The 18673-nt window shown below is 38.3% G+C and overlaps 1 protein-coding gene across 5 annotated transcripts in view; it reads left to right on the forward strand.

Moving 5' to 3' along the window:
* The first annotated feature begins 3090 nt into the window (after positions 1-3090).
* Positions 3091-18673, forward strand: part of ccpg1 (cell cycle progression 1) — a 47996-nt gene continuing 32413 nt past the window's right edge. For all 5 annotated transcript variants that reach the window (XM_078530347.1, XM_078530349.1, XM_078530348.1 and 2 more), the window contains exons 1-4: positions 3091-3242; positions 9191-9265; positions 12670-12769; positions 18088-18167. In XM_078530347.1, coding sequence (XP_078386473.1) covers positions 9206-9265; positions 12670-12769; positions 18088-18167 — 240 coding nt within the window. In that variant the 5' untranslated portion in view covers positions 3091-3242; positions 9191-9205. The remainder of the gene's footprint in view (positions 3243-9190; positions 9266-12669; positions 12770-18087; positions 18168-18673) is intronic.

The raw sequence follows: 18673 nt of genomic DNA on the forward strand, positions 1-18673 counted from the left end.
AAATGCACATAAAAATTTCCTGTTTTTGTTATAACCACCTCCTAGTACCCTTACAATAATACAGTAACAGAAAAGGACCAGTGATTGGCTTCAGTAGTGAAACTGTCCTTTAACTTTGATTCTGCAATTGACAGGGGAAAGTTACTTGTTTCATTGAAAGTCAAGTTGTATTTAAACAACAGCTATCAGTCTCAGACCAGAAGCTGCAATGTTACTTCAAGTCAAGTGCACCCTGTTTTTGGTTTCTGGAACTCCAATTCTACCGCCCACAAGATAGTTTGGCAAATGCAAGTTATAGCCATCAGCAGAGGTCCTCTCATAACAGTTAGAACTTCAAATGTTTAGAATGCATGTAGGATGATGCACACTGCCTAAACATTTAAATTAACTGAATGTCACCATTTTTGAAACCTGCTTTGACAGCGCACTAGAGTTGTAGTACACGCAGCATCAAAGAATTGTGTACAACCATTTTGCTATCTGGAGTGCAGCCAGACACAGAGCCTGGATTTAGACTACACCTTTAGCATTGGTGCAGCACTAAAGTTGTAGGATGAACAGACACTTTGTATAAAATCCATTTAAAAGTTAAAATATTACTCATTAGCAGATCCCCAATGGCATTGCTAATGATAGTTGAATCATACGCTGTTATCTATTAGAGGAGTCATCAACAATGTATGATTGGGAAAGTGATACAGGAAGTAAGTGTGACATTTTTAGGAGGCGCATTATATATGCAAGAATTTTAATGTATTACTTAATCAGCAAGAGCAGGGCCAACAAAATGGGAGTAGGACCAGTGCGTCTTTAAATAGTAGGATGGGGCTGGAAAGTCTTTTAATTCATGGAGGTATTTTGAAGTTAAAGTAATATAAACAATAATGGTATTTCAGAGCATAGATGATCACAGATTGGAAAGCAGTGCCTAAACAAATGGCTGACATAGAACGGGGTAGGAGCTAATATACAACTGAAGTCAAATCTGGAACTATTTTGCCAAACTACAAGCATAAGGGATATGGGACAGAATAGAAATGAAATGGGAGTGGGGACGGGGGAAATCAGAAAGCAGGGCAGAGCAAAGATTGGAACCGGGAGGTATTTTAAATTCTAATACACCCAAAATAGAAAGAGGAGTCAGGCAGAGCTGAGATATATTCTGCTTAAACGACTGGAAAGGAGGAGTGGGACCTAAACAAACAATGAGAAGCAGTCAAGAACGGGAATAGAGCCTAAAGCGGGGTGTGATTTGGAAGGGAGGTATCATTCTTAAATGATTGCCACAGAGAAGGGTTATCTAAATGGTTAGGAGGGGGAGATGGTTTTGAGCTGGGACACTTTTAAAATTCAGATGTAACAGAGCAGTTCTTCAGAGTCCTGCATTGTATTGGCCAGCAGAAGTAGAGTGCCAAGTGAATGCAAATGGAAGGTGCAACAACACCATCCAGTATAGGGGCTCTGTAAGACTTTATATTAAATGTATGTGACTGCTAGTTCTTGACATTTAAGATGTTGGGCCTGTCTGTATTCTTCTGACTGCTGCCCTATCAAGCATGACTGAAAGAAATTTTGACACAAGAATAAAGTTCTATACAGAAATATATACTGCATGAAGGATTTATAAACACATATCCATATATATGCACATAAATTCTAGTTTTGCACATTCTCTCCCAAAAATTTCCCATAAACAAAAATGAACTGTTCTATTCACTATGCCAACTACTCAACAAATATTACCATGGTATTTCTTCCAGTTGGCTATGATAAAACCATGTGGACTCATGAACCATGCTATGCTGCCTTTGCTCTTTTGAGTATCAAATCAAAATGGAATTAAATCGTGCACTCTGTTCCTGTCTGAACCAGTATTCAAGGATCGGTTACGGTACATCCCGCCACTTTGGAGTATTGCAGAGAAGGACTGCGATAATGGTTTGAAGACAGAAGGTGCAGTTTCACAAGTTGGTTGGTTGGATCCATATGCCGCAGAGGTGGTTCTGTAAAGTGGGTTTTGAGGTTTAACGAACGGAACTGGGGAATATGAAGATGTTGGGATCTTTGCCATGCAGGAAAAGATAGGGTTTCCGGGATTCACACAGGGAGACCACAGCTTCTCCTTGGCCTCTGCCTTTGCAACAACGGCAGGGATGGGATCATCATCACTCGTTTCCTTTTTATGCTCAACTTTTGGAGCAAAAGATTGATTGTAATCATCACGCACCAAGTCTTTACACTCATCCTTTTGAGCAAGGGATAAATTGAGATCATTACACACACTGTCTTTACATACCTTGACAGTAAATGATGGATTGAAATCATCACGCAGTTCGTTCATCTGAACCTGCTGAGCCTGGGGTAAGTTAAGATTATCACACAAAAGGTCTTTAGATTCAATCTTAGGAACAAAGGATGGATTGAGATCATTACATATAGAGTCTTCACTCTGAACCTTCTCGGGTTCAACGTTTGAAGCAAAACGTGGTTTGAGATTATCACACACCGAGTCTTTAAAGTGAACCTTTCGAGCGAGGGATGAATTGATACGATCATTTTTGGGCTCAACCTTTGAAGCAAAGGATGGAGTCGGATCATCACACGTTGGGTCTTTAAACTGAACGTTTCGAGCAGACGTTGGAATGGGATAACGACTCATGGTCCCCTTAAATAGGTTGATCGGATCTTTCCAGGTGGAACAGTAACATTACACGGTCACCTTTCTGGGAATGATCACCGATCTCTCCAGCTCATCATCAGTTTGATAATGGAATGCAACAGTGTCCACAGGGAGGTGATCCTAGTTGTATCCAATGCAGTCAGCTGTCCCCTTGCCCTAGTCGCTGCACTCCCTTACCCTCCCGCTGTCTGGTTGCCATGGATCCATTGTGTGGCTCGAGCTGTTTGTTGTGACAGCAGTGCCTTGGTAACGGCGTCTGATTGGCCCACTGGAATGACGTGTGCGAATTCTCGAGGGGGTCCCTGGGAGCTGTAGTCCGGATGACGCGGCGATCGGCGGTTGGTCGGCGGGGCCGGGACTGCAAGTCCCACAATGCTGCGCACGCGGCGTGCCGCCCCCCCCCCCCACACACACACTGAGGGAGGGGGCGGGGTCTGTGTTTGTGCTTCGCTCGGTAGCGTCACCGCTCGTCAGTCAAAACATCACAAGGGGGCCACGGCTGGAGGCTGTTGTTTTTTAACCAGTCAACAGTGTTAGTTATCGCTGGGTGAAGGGGAGGCAGGTAAGGTGCTAGGCCCGGCTTGGGTGCGAGTTGCCGGAGCGATGTTGTTTCCCCAGGGGCTGAGGGAAGGGGAGAACGGCCGATGTTTGCGGCGGGTCCGAGGTGTCAGATCTGAAGGGCCGCAGCCGGGAGGGGGTGAGGGCTTCGGCCTCGGCTTCTCCATCAGGGAGGGAGGGCGGGGGGGTGGGGAGCGATGGGGCTGGAGCCGGAGATTAACCTGCCCCGAGTGACCCATTTCCCTGCCACCGTGTTTCCGACAGTCCCGAGGCTAACGTCAGGGCTGGTTTATATTTTTTTATTTTGCACCGGTGGAAGCGTCAAAAGTCACCGCACCACCGGCTGTTTGTTTTGGTTGAGCAGCGGATTCGCTTCCTTTTGGCTTCAGATCCAGGGGTTAGTTACGCAGATTACAACCGATCGCAAGATCTGATTGTACTCATGTAACTTCCACTTTCTCCCGATATCTGTTGTAATAATGAATAACACACGCACTCCACACCACAAATATCGAGGGATGGTGTAATTAAACTTAAGCTTCTTCCTCAAAACCTTTCATCGCAATCAGCTATTGGGCGAGGGATAGTTGCTGCAATTATAGACACTTTCTTTTGTATTACTTTCCACATTATTTTTAACCACAGACAAGATCTATCTGCATTTGAGCAGCACTGTCCACACTTCCCTAATTTTCGTGGAAAGAGAGGTTGCCACTAAGTAAATATTCCTGAAACCTACAATTTTCCGCAACCTCCAGCGGCTATTTTATTAATCATTTCCCTCACTACTTGATCAATAATTTTTTACAGAAGTGTGGAAACAACACTCCCTATCTCTGTGGTTTGAGTGAAGCTTTACACTTTGTACCCATTTCTCAAAGCAGAGTTACCGTGAGATATCGAGGTCCTAATTTCGGAATGGAACCGCTTTGATGTAAAAATTCAACTCCTTTGTCTTCAACGTTGTTGTGGATTTTAAATGTGCAGAACAAGTAACATTTCTAATAATCCTAGATTTCCTCCGTTGTTGTTATTAACCTACCATGGATTCAGATAGAAATCTTAAGCTTTAATGGAGCACACTGTGACTGTCATGGTGAACAGGGGTATCATTACTTCTGAATATTCTTTTTATGCTTGAGGTTATGAAACCTCTTATTTTATAAGGTCTTATAGGCTCATCCTCCTCTTCCCTCCCCCACTTGATTCCTGGTTTCTGCCTGGCATTTTCTCTCAGCAGCACAACTGAAATTGACAGCTCAACAGAGGGGAAGATAACATGATTACACCACAGAAGATGATCATTCAGGCTTGCGGGAAGACACTCTTGTGGGATGTGGGTGGGAAGACAATGCATTATCTCAATAACTGTAATCTCAATAACTATTTTGGATTTTATTCAACTGTAAGATTTGGAAAAGGCCATTTGGTCTGTCAGGCCTGTTTCACTTTCATTGACTTCAATCCTCACTTTGTCTTATCGCTTCATCCATACAAATGTACTTGTTTTTCTTTTATATTCATTTATATTATGACTTTGGTGGCTTTTCTGGGAACTTATTTCACTGATTTATTTTTCTTTATGTTAAAAAAAAAGTTGCCTGATTGCCCCTTTTGCTTCAAATTTCCTCTTTGTTAACTTGTGATCCCTTTGCAACAGTGAACAATTTGCCTAGATCACCTTAGTTAATCCCTTTCATCATTTATGATTATGAATTTAATCTTTAAATTTCTGTCTGGTTTGGGATTAATGGTTATTATAAATTTTCTTGCAGTAATAAAGCTACTGAAACATATGGCAGAGTATTAGCATATTTAAATTGATCCTACACTGCAAAGATTTGAAGCAGTTTTTATATAAAATAATGACCTTTCTGCCATGTCATCTCATTTTGTTCCTATTCTGTCTTTCACTTTTTTTCTTTCTGCCCTATATTTTTATTGGCATTTTGCTGAGCGCTTGATTTTTTACCATTTAATTGTTTAAAATGCTTAGCTTGCTTTTATTCTTCCTGCTTGCATTGCCATTTCTGGAAGTGAGAGCAATGTATTTTTGTTTAAAAAGCAGGGAGGGATATTCATTGGCTGGAAACCAGCGTTAAAGGCAGGGTTCCACTAATGAAAAGCCTGAATTTGTTGACATGGTTGCATCATAGATGTGTAAAATGAAACCCATGCAAACCAAAAAATGAAACCAGAATTCAAAATATAATGTTAACTAAAAAAAAAACCACTTCTGCTTGCAATATTGCCTTTTCTGTCCAATATTTTTATTCTTTACCCTTTCCCATTTTTTAAGTTCTAATTTCATTTTAAATTATATTTTTAGACTTTTTTAAACCTTATCTTTTCTACGTGCTGTTTTCTTTTTAAAATGTCTTACTTTTTTCTTTCTGGTGACTGTGATCCATTCTGTATTTGGGAGCAACTTTCAAAATACACTGGAAATACTCAGTTGAAAGTCCAGATTGTCAATGTGTGACATGTGTAAAATGCTGAAGATGCTGTGTTGTTTGAGTATATATTGTCAATCACTGGAGCTCAGCACTGGCAGGATGTGAGATCTCATCCTGAGTGTTGTGAGAGCAAACACTAGCAAATTTTTGAGTTTAAATAAATTGGTGATTTAAGCAAAATGGTATTTGTGTTTATATATTTGTTTTGAAATTAAGAATTTTGACAGGATACATTTAATGTAGTAGTGTAATAACTTAATTTACAGAACTATACACATAATTTTCCCTGTCCTTCTGTTTGCAGTATAATTGTTACTATGAAGCTTGACTTTTAAACTAAAAGCTTAACATTTCTAAATATATGCTCACTACAATTTGCAAGTGTATTAGGCAGTCCTTTTGGCAAATTATGAAAGTATTGATTCAGATACTATTCACTTCACCTATAATTTATAAGACAAAAACTTCAAATAACTCACTAAACAGCGAAAGTAACTTTTGCTAGTAATGTACATTGTGTTTTTAATGTAACCAGGAAAACAAATTGTAGCTGAACTTGATAATGTGTGTAGCATCACAGTTATACAAAAATAAATATATTTTATTAATTTACCTAAATTACATGAAGACATATTTCAACAGTTGAAGAATCAATTGTCAAGTTGGTGTGACTCTTTGGTTTACAAAGTAACATTTTTCAAAGAGTGCTATTAAACATATAATGTTTGGTAGTGATGATTCAGAATACAAGATCTTGGTTAATGGATAGATAGCTAAAATTAGATAGTTTATTAAAAAATGATTAATATTGTTATTATTCAGCATTTGAATTTTTAAGGAATGTCAAAGGTTGTGGTCAGTTCAAGTATGTGACTGAAAAGCTGACACATGGAAAAACATAGCAGCTGGTTATACCTGGATGTAGCTGGTTATAGCTGGATATCTTGCCATTTTTCTATTACCTATCTGCCATCCCAGCTAAAGATTATTCAAAGCGATCCAGTTTGGCAAAGCTATTAATATAATTCACAATCCTGATTACATCTTCCTAATCATAGCAATTACAGCACAGAAGGAGGCAGTTCCAACCCATTGTGTTGGTGATAAATCCTTAATTGGACCTATCTCTTGTAATCCTATTTCCTTAATCTTTTCCTTGTACCCTTCAAATTCTTTCTTTTCAAATAATAATCCAATTATTTTTAACTGATATGGTATCTGCTTCAGAAACCTTTTGTGGGAATGGATTCTATTTCCTAAAACCACCTGCATGAGAAGAAGAATCTTCCAACTTGCCCCTTTGTCTTTTTGGTAACAATTGTGAATTTGTGCTCTCACCTGTTTCCCCCCCTTTCCCCCTCTTATTACTGATTTACGAATCAGTGAAAACTTTCTGCCCTTCCAAAACCTTTCATAATTTTCCAAACCTTTCTTAGGAATTACCTCCTTAATCTTCTTTGTTGCACTGAAAATAGCCCCAATTTTTGAGTATTTCTGAAATATATATTCATAACCATTATATGACAATGGGATTGATAGGAGTTGGGGGTTTGGGGTCAGGCCATATCTTTCAGCTTCTGAGCTGCAACTTGGGCCTTCCGTGCACTTCAATGAAACCTCCATGTACACCTTGGTTAGCCTGTGTCACACCTTTTACTGGGTGTCAAAAGCTGTATTTGGAATAAAGTTCACTGCATAGAATCATGCATCTCAAGATGGGTCCCATCATTTGTGGGGACCTTTTAAATTTGAACTGCCACTTCAGTGCAAGGACTGTGGTGCGGACTTGTATCAGCATTGAGCTCCAATTCAGTTATGCACCAATTATGATTATCCATTTGACTACCCTTCATTATGCTGGGTGATCAAAATTCCACTGTAATTTGAAAAGGAAGATATAATGTTGATTTGTTTTTTAATGTCAACAACATATTAGTGACTATTATTTACAAGGCATGATAATGGTTTCCTCCATTTTGATTTAATACATCCAGTACTGGATTCCTGAAAATTGAATGTGATAGTCTGAATGGATGCTGATCTTAGGGTTCTTGATGTAAGGATTCCATTTATTAAAGCAGTTTGTAATCCCACAATCAAAATCTTTTGACATGCCTATCATCTAATAGTTTTCTAATGTAAAACATTGACGTGTGCTAAAATTTTGATTTGCTGCTGAATATTGATCAGTAACATCTGGGGAAAGGTAACGCACATGAAGGTGAGGTCCAAGTTTTTGCTGTCAGTTTAAATTGCTTACATAATGACATACAATTTTAGAATAATCTTGCGAGTGCAGAGCGGCATAGCATAATTTTGCCATCAGTGCCATTAAACATAATGGGAGGGTATGAAAGGTTTTCAACCCCTATCAAGTCCCATGCTAGTTATTGGGATACATGTTTTTTCCATTTCATCCAAATATAGCTTAAAGCTGTATTGCTGTATAAATTTTATGACTGAAACCTGCACATGTTCAACAGTTGCAGTAAACTGGCTTAATTACCTGTATAATCTTTTAATAGTGGCTTTGTGAGTTTCAATGTCACTTCCATTTTGAATGCAAAGTTTGACACAATTGAAAGGTTTTCTGAAATGTCAGCAAATCTGGGTTTTATGAATGTGTGAGGGTAGGGTGGGTGGTTGTGAGAGAAAAGCAAAATACTGTGGATGCTGGAAATCTGAAACAAAAACAAAAATGCTGGAAAAACTCAGCAGGTCTAACAGCATCTGTGGAGAGAGAGAGAAAAAAACAGTTAACGTTTCCAGTCGGTATGACTCTGAAGAAGAGTCATACGGGTGTGAGAGAAGTTGGGTGAACCTTGGAAATATGTCTGGCTTTTTTTTGCATCTGGTCCATGAAAGAAAATTGAAATAGGAAGAGGTTGCATTTAATTTTAAAAAAAGTCAACAAATGGCTGTCTTGTAGCTTTAAATTCAGGTTGATATTGGTAACTGTTAGAACACTCTTGAGTTTTAGATTGGCTTGTAGCTGTGGACTAAAGGTGTCATCACAAGGATATATTTAACATCTATATATAAGTATATAGTGTTGAAAGCCCCACTTTTATTTTAAGTTTGTACTGTGTGCAGCTGCTTCTGTGAATAGGGAGATTGCCTTCTAGATAAAATGCAGGGAGGAAAGATGGGTCACATGCTTCATCAAACAATAACAGTCTGTTATTACAGTGCAGTCTACAATCAATCCAATTTTTAAAAACTGGAACAAATTTTAATTATTCACTAATATGAATTAAACAATTTTAATTAAACAACATAGAAAGTTTTCCTTTGTGCACAAATTAAGAGCAAACTGTACATGTTGGCTTTTAATGGGGACCTGTCTGGTTCAACTAATGTTGTCTGGGTTTTAGGAACTTTGATTAGAAGTGTTATTAACAATAGACTAAACCAAATGATTGTTGCATAGCAAAGTGTTGGTCTTAAGTTAAACTTTGATTTTCTTTTGCTGATTTTGATATACTTTGCTTTGCAGTTACCTTGGCTGAAGATGTCAGAGAGTTCCAGTGATAGTGAATCATCCTGTGGTTGGACCATAATTAACCATGAAGTATACAATATTTTTCTTGTTCTATCTCTTAAAGCACAAAGATAATATTTAATTGTGCACTTGAAGAATTGAGTTTTTAAAAACATGAGAATCAAGAACTGACTGTGCAATAATTTGCATTTTAAAAAAGGGAAACATTTCCTCTACACATTGTTACAGAATCATGTCTCTGGTCTTTTTACAAGTGTGTTTACAATTTTAGAATGCAGGAGTAGATAGTGGAAACCTCCCTTCCTCCCCCATCCTACCCACAGTTCTTTCAAGTTGTACACTAGTTTGCATAGTAAATTCAATTTGATATTTGCATTGTTTTCTTTGAAGCTGGTCACTTGATTAACTATCTTGCCATGCTTTTATTTTGTACCAGGTGTCTAGCAATAGATACACATGAATAGTTATAATGTAGCATTTCAGATATATTGTGGAAAATCCCAGCTATGTTCTATTTGGAGTGCAGCATTTCTGCATCTACGCTGATGTAGCAGATGCAACATCTTCATAATTGTTTAGAATTAAAAATAAATCCCACAGTGGAAATTTTTTAAAGGGCTCCTGGTTGAAATATATCATACGTCATTAACATACAAGGGGAAGCTAGGTGTTATGTTATTTTGAGAACTAATAAAGCGTTTTTGATGAGTAAAATTTGGTATTGTCTATTCAATAGCTATTGCAAAAGTTGTTCAAAATAACACAGCAAGCTGTTTTTTTTAATATCAATAGTCAAGTCCTGGAAGTTTACTCAACTTGTACACTTTTTCAAAAATGGAAGTAGATCCATCATGTGCAGAATTAGGGCATAATGGTTTCTGCTCACCATTGTTTTTATAGTGGCTGTCTGGTATGCCAGAACCACCGCAGAATGGTTTTAAATCTGATTATCTGCTGTATTTTTTTCACTTACAAGTATATATGTAAATGTATGTTTGAAAAAGTACTTGAACAGCAGTGAGATTAGATTGGAATAATACTGAGCATATATTGAGAGATGTGATTTCTAGTCAAACCTATTATCGTTCTTTAGCTTCTAAGGGTGCCTGTAGTTGTCTACCTTAAAGATGGAGAAGTTTGCCGTAGAAAAGAGCATGGCTTTCCATCCTTCCCAACCTGGGCGAAAAGTAGTAGGCATTTAAGCAGGAAAATATAGATAAACACCATCCCATCTGGTTAACTGACACTGATAATTTTGGTTTTGGATTCCTTAATGTTGGCAACAGAACAAGAAATTATGCTGATTTGCATTAATTATTGATGCCCACATCTATGAGTCCCTATTTGAACAGAACTAAAGTTGTAGTTTTCTGGAAGAAGGAAAATCTGAGATGAATATCAACCACGTAGCTAATGGTGGTGACTTTTTACATTCAAAATATTTTCCCCTGCTTTTGGCTTCCCCATTTAATAAATGGAACCCAGGAATTAAAGAAACTAAAATGGCTGCTCTTGAGGATATTTTGTATTGGAAATGAAAAAAAGACTTATTCTAAGAACTGTGTGGCTTTATTCCAGTATATGGCTGTGCAGTTTTCACATACAAAATTACCTGTAAATTTTCCTTAGCATAAACGAGAAATAGCTCCAAAAAAATGCTCTCACTGTATTTAAGCCAAAAAGCTGGATTGGCTAGAAGTTTTAGTAGTGATATTTCTACAGGAGGTATTTAATTGGAGTGAGGTAAAATTGTACCACGCACATCAACTGACACTGGAATTTCCTCGATCCTAATATTGAAATATATGCTGGTTTCCACATCAATCATGTTGACAGCAGCTGATGCAGAAACTTGTGAGGTTCTCGTTTGCATACACCAGAGTGCCAGTTTTTACAATCGGGCCCCGAGGAAAGGGTGGATTACGTGCTATCTTTCTTCTTTAAGTCCCTCCTTATCTAATTGATGTTATGAAATTTAAAATATGAATCCATCAAATTATTTATGTACATTAAGAAAATGCAGCTGTGGAAGCTTTTTTTTTTAAAGTAACAGGCTATGATGCATTAAAAAAGCATTTAAATATATAGAAAATACTGACTTCAGTAAAAGTAAATGAAAGATCACAAAAAAAATGCTATAATGCCAGAAATAGAGGACTTTGGTCTTGCTGCTTTTAAATTTTGGATGTCAATTTATGTCTGTTCAGAATGAGCTTTTGCTTGGGGGAAGAGCTATGTTAATGAGCTAAGTGGGTTTCAGCAGATGTATCAGGAGTAGTGCTATTGATTGAGGAAATTTGTGCGTAGAGGTTCTGGTGTAAAATATGCAGAAATTTCCTTGGAAAACACGACTTTGCTGTTGCCGTTGATGCGTCTAATGCTGTTGGTGCATTTGATGCCATTGTATATGGATTTGGGAATCCAGACAAGTTGCCTGAAAGAATATTAGAAATAGGAATAGGCCATTTAATCCCTTGAGCTGGTTCACCATTCAGCAAGATCATGGATGATCGGCAACCTAACTCCATATACCTGCCTTTGGCCCAATATCCTTAATACCTTTTGCTAACAAAAATATACCTTTGGATAACAAAAATAATTGGGGAACATTCATATATCATTGAACATGGGACTGATTCCTGCTAAAACAAAATGTGCTTTTGATATGCTGATTTTGATTGAATGTTGAGGCTGTGGGGTGTGCTGTACATGTTTGATGCTATGTTTGATCTCCAATTATCACAAACATTTCAGACTGAGGCTAATATCCTAATGTGTCTCTTGAAAGCATTGTTTGACTGGTTATGAAAAGTACAGCATCTCATGATTTTTGTTCTGTATCTTAAAAAGATCTTGCAAAAAGTTAGTTAAGGTATTCTGGCACAGATTAGAGAATCAGGGCTCACTTCCTGCCAAAAGAGGGCCAGGGATAGTTGACTTCATGGTTTTTTGGCACAGGAACGAAGCTGCCATTTTCGAGATATAATTATGATGAAAGATGGCTCAGGATGACAATGTTATTGTTTTGATATATGTAGTGTGAAGGATTTGTAAATATTGTACACTGTTTTGCGCTGAATATCTTCCACCTTAAAATAAATTGCCTAATGGTTTGAAGCTGGACTCTTGATCTGAGAGAATGTATATTCAACTTGCCTTTTGAAGAGAGGAGAATCAGTTTGTGGCATAATATACAGTCTAGTGGTAAGGGATTTGTGGGTTTCCCCATCGATTACCTAGATATAGGGCAGACAAAGGCACACTCTGGATTGTAGGAACCATGAAATCCACTTAGGGAGAGGTCAGTGATCCTGAACCCAAGTAAAATAGCTCGTGTAAAATGCAAGGCCATAATGTGCACATCTTCAAATTGATCTCTGAATGGAGAGTTACAAACTGTATCCCTATTGATACCAGTATTATTTTTAAATGATTAAAGTGGTACTTGTTAACTGGTGATCTCCTTTGCTTAGGGTTCTGATGTGGAGGTACTCAGTTCAGACAAAGGAGAGGCTGAAGGCACATCACACTCTTTACCAGATCAACAATTTGACAAACCTTTTGAATTGCAAGGTAAGCAACATAGCTAAGTGGAAATATCTAGACACGTTCTTATTTTTAATTTTCTGCTACAAAAGAGACGCATATAAATAAGTACATACAAAATCACTATTTTGTTTCCAATTTTGCCCTTTCCTCTCCTGCTGGGATACAGTTCCATGAGCACTGGATACCCATCAGTAGCTTGCTCAGGTGGCTGTCATTCATGTGTAAGCCTTGATAGACGATTTCTGCGTATGGAGAGGAGCAATTCATTGTGCCCAAGTTCGTTCTTGTCTGGCATCTACTGTCCACTTTTCCTGCAAAGTTCTGTTGCCTGAGATCAGGAGTGGGGAACCCTGGCTGGTTTTTACCTTTTTAAGCAATAGGCAGTTTTGTTTCTCCATCTCATACTCTGGTTGACATCTGCTAACAGTAGAGACTGTGAAGTAACTCTGGGACTTTTCTGGTGCTTATGGCTCAGCTGTTCACTGGATAAACTTTCTGTCACATGGGGATAGCAGGATCACTATCAAACTTTTGCCAAAAGGGGAAATTTACTACTATAGTATAAATTGTGATTTATGAGTTAAGTTTTGAAGTTTTTAATTCCTTCATTTTTTTGTCTCAGTAGATAATCAGCTTCTTTGTGAATCTTATTAGGCAAAATTACATCTTTAAAAATTTTAAGTGGAAAAACTGTTTGGTGACACGGTGATCTACATTTTAGACATTACATGTAATTTTATGCTGGGAAATGTAGGATGCTATAGTGTAGATTTCATTTTTCTTAGTTTGAACAGAGTCATTAATCTACCTGCTCACTCTCCCTATTTTCTAGGTTGAGAAAATTTGTATAAGTAAAAACCTTGTTTAGTTTTACTACATGTCAATTAATTCCTGTGAAATGCAGGCCAATAAATGCGTCTCCGATAGTCAGATGGATTTCAAATGGGATGGGGATTCATTGGGTCTTAGGAATCACCTGGGGATGTAATCCATCCATCTTAGTTTCCACTGTCTGCTAGCAAATCTTGAGACCTGAACAGACAGTTTTTGGAAAAAGCACTAGTAGCAAAGAAGCAACCGGCTAGTGAACAATTATCTTTCCTGCAAAGTGATATATTTAGGAGTTTAAGGCTCACAGTGCTATTGCCCCAAGGTGATTTAAATGGAAGGAGGGAATCCTTCAAATTGTTTACAGCCATATTTCCCACCAGCCATGCTCAAGGTTCCATTAGTAATGGTGTCAGCCTTGGCTTGGTGGTCTCACTCTTCTCTCCTTTGAGTCACCAGGCCATTGTGCTATGATCCCTATAGAGACCGATGGTGTTTAAAAATAAATTCCACTTCCAGTAATAGAAGCCCTTAGCTTGGGTGGAGGGATCTAGAACCAGGGGACAGTCTCAGAATAAGGGGCAGGCCATTAAGGACCGAGGTGAGGAGGAATTTCTTCACTCAGAGGGTGCCCCAGAGGGTTGTGGAAGCTCAGTCATTGAGTATGTTCAAGACTCCAATCAACAGATTTCTACACACTACAAACATCAAAGAATATGGGGATAGTGCAGGAAAATGGTGTTGAAGTAGATCAGCTATGATGTCATTGAATGGTGCAGTGGGCCCGAAGGGCTGAATGGCCTATTCTTGCTCCTATTTCTTACTGTAATAAATGATTAAAAACACTATTAACTAAACAATATTTTGTAAGCAACTTGTGCTTTAAAGTACAGAAAGGAACATACTACTTTTATACTTTTCACACATTTCATGCTCCATGGAATTGCAATCCTTTGTAGCAAACAGTCCACAGCGGCTCCCAGCTTGCAGTGGGTTCACGTTTCCTTGTTTCGATGAATAGTAGTGTCACTTGACCGTTTCCTGGCACTTCCCTTGGTTTTAGGAGAGTTTCCCAAATCTACTACCAAAAGAAAAGCCCGCTCTGATAATTCTTCTTTACCCCTCCCTTCCCCAAACCCCACCGCCCCAGCCATGCTAGGATGAATCTCCTGGATTCCTTACATTGCTGCAGAATGCGCCTCTGCGAGCAGAGATTGTTGTAAAAATTTATGGTTTGTGTTTTAAAATACAACTTTTTATTTTAGGAATAAATGGGACATCTGATTGAGAAACTGGTAAAAACAACTCCATAAATGCAACTCTCATACAAGCCTAGGTTTATTACAAAGTCAGAGTTGATAGTGAAAAAATTTGAACAATGAATGATCCATATGGAGAAAGGGTTGTAAAATTCCATTAGCGATACATATTATTCATTCGGGTTGCAGAATCAAAGAGTTGTGTTGAAGTTAAAATAATTTGTTTGCATTTCTGTTTAAACTATTGCAAAGCATGCAAGTTGCCATAGAGATAGTGATTCAGGATGGAGCCTTAGTTAGAAATTTCTTTAATTTATCTATGTATGTTTGCTGACAGAAGCAAGCAGTTCAGTTTGGGGAACAGACAGAGGCAGTTGTAACTTTGCTTTGGTGTAGACGCTGCATCTCACTGGATTGTGAGAGCCAACAGGACATGATAGTCAGTTAGGCCTTCAAGCAGAGAAACTACTAACTTAATTGTTTACCATGTGGAATGTGAGTAGGGTTCTATCTCAGTTTGGATCTTGTGAGGGAAAAGCAGCTGGAAGATTCGCTGTAGCTTGCAGCTAGTGCAAGAGATCTACAGTGGCCCTCACAGAGCCTTGTGGCAGAAAGAAGTCAGCAGAGTTAGCTTGGAAAGCTATGGGAAGGCAGTTGCATATCTGCCAGCAACAAGGAGTTGAGATATCCACAGTTGTGAGGCCTGTAAAGAAAAAGTGGAGGATCGCGTGACCGAAAAGCTAATGGAAGGACCTCCATAGAAACTTACCTCAGAGGATATCTAGAACATGGAAGAGAATTAGTGAATTCTGGAGAACTCTAGCATACCTTTGGGATGGCCCCAAAGAAAGTTAATGAACCTTCAAGATTTCATAAGATAAAAGGGAATTCTTAGGGGAAAGTAACAGGTAGAAGTAGTTTATAGCACAAGTCTTTGTAAACGATATTGTTTGCTCAAATATTTTTGTACACAATAAAGTTTGTTTTTGTATTAAAACACATGAAATTTTGTGACATAGCTCTGTCAGTTAATTATGGAGTGTTTGTATTTCTTTTTAAACGTTAACAGTCCTTAACAGATGGTAACAAGATTGTCTCCCTCCCACATCTAGTTTCAATAGCTCGCAAGGAGCCTGCAGCCTCTTCTCTCTGCTGACCGCGCCAAATGATTTTCTTTTCCTCCCTCTCTTTTCCCTTCTGCCCCAAAACCTTGGACTGGCAAGTCTATTTACTGTTAGCACAACTGTCTTTGCCCATTGTTTCCAGGGATGAGAACTTTGCACCATGCTTAGCAGGCCCCTTGACTTAGCCAGGCTTTTGTCAGGCAAGATTCTGAATAGTCACATGACCCTTTTCATTTTAAGTTAAGTTTAAAGACACAGTCCAAAACATATTCATTTTATAAACCTCATAATTGTAACAATTGGTTCAAGTCTCATTTAAGGAATTAGGCACATAATCCAGGCTGACACATACTTTGAGTTTTAAAAGAATGCTGCATTATTGGAGGTGACATCTTTCAGGTGAATCGTTAAACTAAGGCCCCATTTGCACGCTCAGTTGGGCATAAAGATCCAATGGTGCTATTCATTGAAGAGCGTGGAGTTCTCCTGGTGTCCCGACCAATACTTGCACATCAACCAACATTACTAAAACAAAATATTTAATCATTTATCTTAAAGATTCTGTGAATTTCTGCTGTTTGTGTTTTCCTACATTACAATAGTAACTGTGCCCTAAAAGTGCTTCATTAAATGTGAAAAAGCTTGGTGTGTTCTAAGGTCCTGAAAGAGGCTATATAAATGCAAGTTCTTTCCTTTTCTTTCTCGCTTTCTCCTTTCGTTTGATCCTTTTTTATTCTTTCATGGGATGTGGGCATCGCTGGCTAGGCCAACATTTATTGCCCATCCTTAATTACCGTTGAGATGGTGGTGGTGAGCCACCGCCTTGAACGGCTGCAGTCCATGCGGTGTTGGTACACCCACAGTGCTGTTAGGGAGTTTGTTCCAGGATTTTGACCCAGTGACAGTGAAGGAACAGTGATTATAGTTCCAAGTCAGGATGGTGTGTGGGTTGGAGGGAAACGTGCAAGTGATGGTGTCCCCATACATCTGCTGCCCTTGTCCTTCTTGGTGGTAGAGGTCGCAGGTTTGGAAGGTGCTGTTGAAGAAGCCTTGATGAGTTGCTGCAGTGCATCTTGTAGATGGTACACACTGCTGCCATTGTGTGCCGGTGATGGAGGGAGTGAATGTTTTTTGTGGCGGATGGGGTGCCAATCAAGTGGGCTGCTTTGTCTTGTCAAACTATGTGTTACCATTGGTTTCGGGTTCTGTCGTTCTTAATGAAACACATGATATGTTGCATTTGAAAGAGAGAGGGCTTTGTTCCAAGGGATTGCACTGCATTGTTGTGGCCAGAGCTTTCTAATTTCAACTGCTTATCTTGTTTATCCTAGCAAACAGGATGCTCCACTATGCTGAGTTCCAAATATTGGCCATGTTAAGCAGAAGAACAGTACCTCTTCATGTTTATTGCTTTCCTATGAATGAGCCTCTCACTGGTTGGGAGCAAGCCAATCGCAGTACCTTACTTTCTAAGGGGAGAGAGACTTACTAATGGGGAGAAAAAACTCCTTAGAATATGAGAGGCTAAAATCGCTAGAAGCTACAAGACACTAGCAATTTTAATTGTATAATGTATATTTAATTATAATAACACAAAATTTGAGGTTAAAAGTTTTGGCACAGGGAAAACTTTTGTTATTAATATAATTTGAGTTGGCAGCATTCTTATTGAATAAAATCCTCACAATAAGAGTTTCAAGTGATTTGATTTTCAATTAATCAAATTGTCCTATGTGTGATTTAATTCAATCCCTAATACGTTTTCTATGATATAGCATTATGAAGGGATTATAATCAGCTTCTACATTTTCATTATATTTGAATGTTAAATTGTAATTTATTAGAATAATAACTTGCAATAATCTGATTTGAATAGTTTAAATATTGATTATTTTATTAAATGGAAATGTTGCATTGCATTCTTTGGTTTCTGCTATTTAACCCTGCAATATGAAGTTTTTTTTAAGAACTGTGGTCAACCCTGGCATTTGTAGAAAAGGAACAGACATTTGTCTCCTGGGATTTTCACTGTGCTAACTACTTGGCTTTATGTTTTAGAATAATTTGTTGCACTTGTTACATTTAGTAAAAGCTTGAAACACTTTATTCACCATAATTTGCTTTTCACCAGATGAAACTGGGCACACAGAACTGCCAATAGAAACTCTCAGCTCCTCTGTTACATTAGCGGAAAAGGAATTACTCTCCGAGGTGAGATTACAGTGGAACCATCTTCTGTTATGAACACAGGCACAATATTCAGTTGGTCAGGTGATAACACATTGTAGCTTTTGGGTGAAGTATAATAAATTTAAAGAACAAAACTGAAACTCATCAACAATTTGCAAGGTATTGCCATTACTTTGTCTATAAAATGATTTAATAACGATAGTAGAATTCACAAGAATTCTGATTAAAGTGATTATTTGGATTACTAGTTAGTATTTAGGAATTGATCACGCTGTGTTGCACATAATCTTTAACGGTACATAACTGATTTTAACAGAAGTTATACTGCATGCATACCTATGGGAACGATCTAAGATACAAGCACTTGAAAAAAATCTAGAGTATGGAAGGGTAAAAAAGAACTAAAAATATAGCACTGACTTTTCATCATCATATGAGGTCTGCACAGTGGGGCTCAGGAATGCAGAGTACCTGAATAGTATAAGAATCCTGGGGGTATGTCACAGCACTACTTAAGCTAATTGGTC

Source organism: Cetorhinus maximus, chromosome 26 (genome assembly GCF_964194155.1).
Source record: "Cetorhinus maximus chromosome 26, sCetMax3.hap1.1, whole genome shotgun sequence".
Lineage (NCBI taxonomy): Eukaryota > Metazoa > Chordata > Chondrichthyes > Lamniformes > Cetorhinidae > Cetorhinus > Cetorhinus maximus.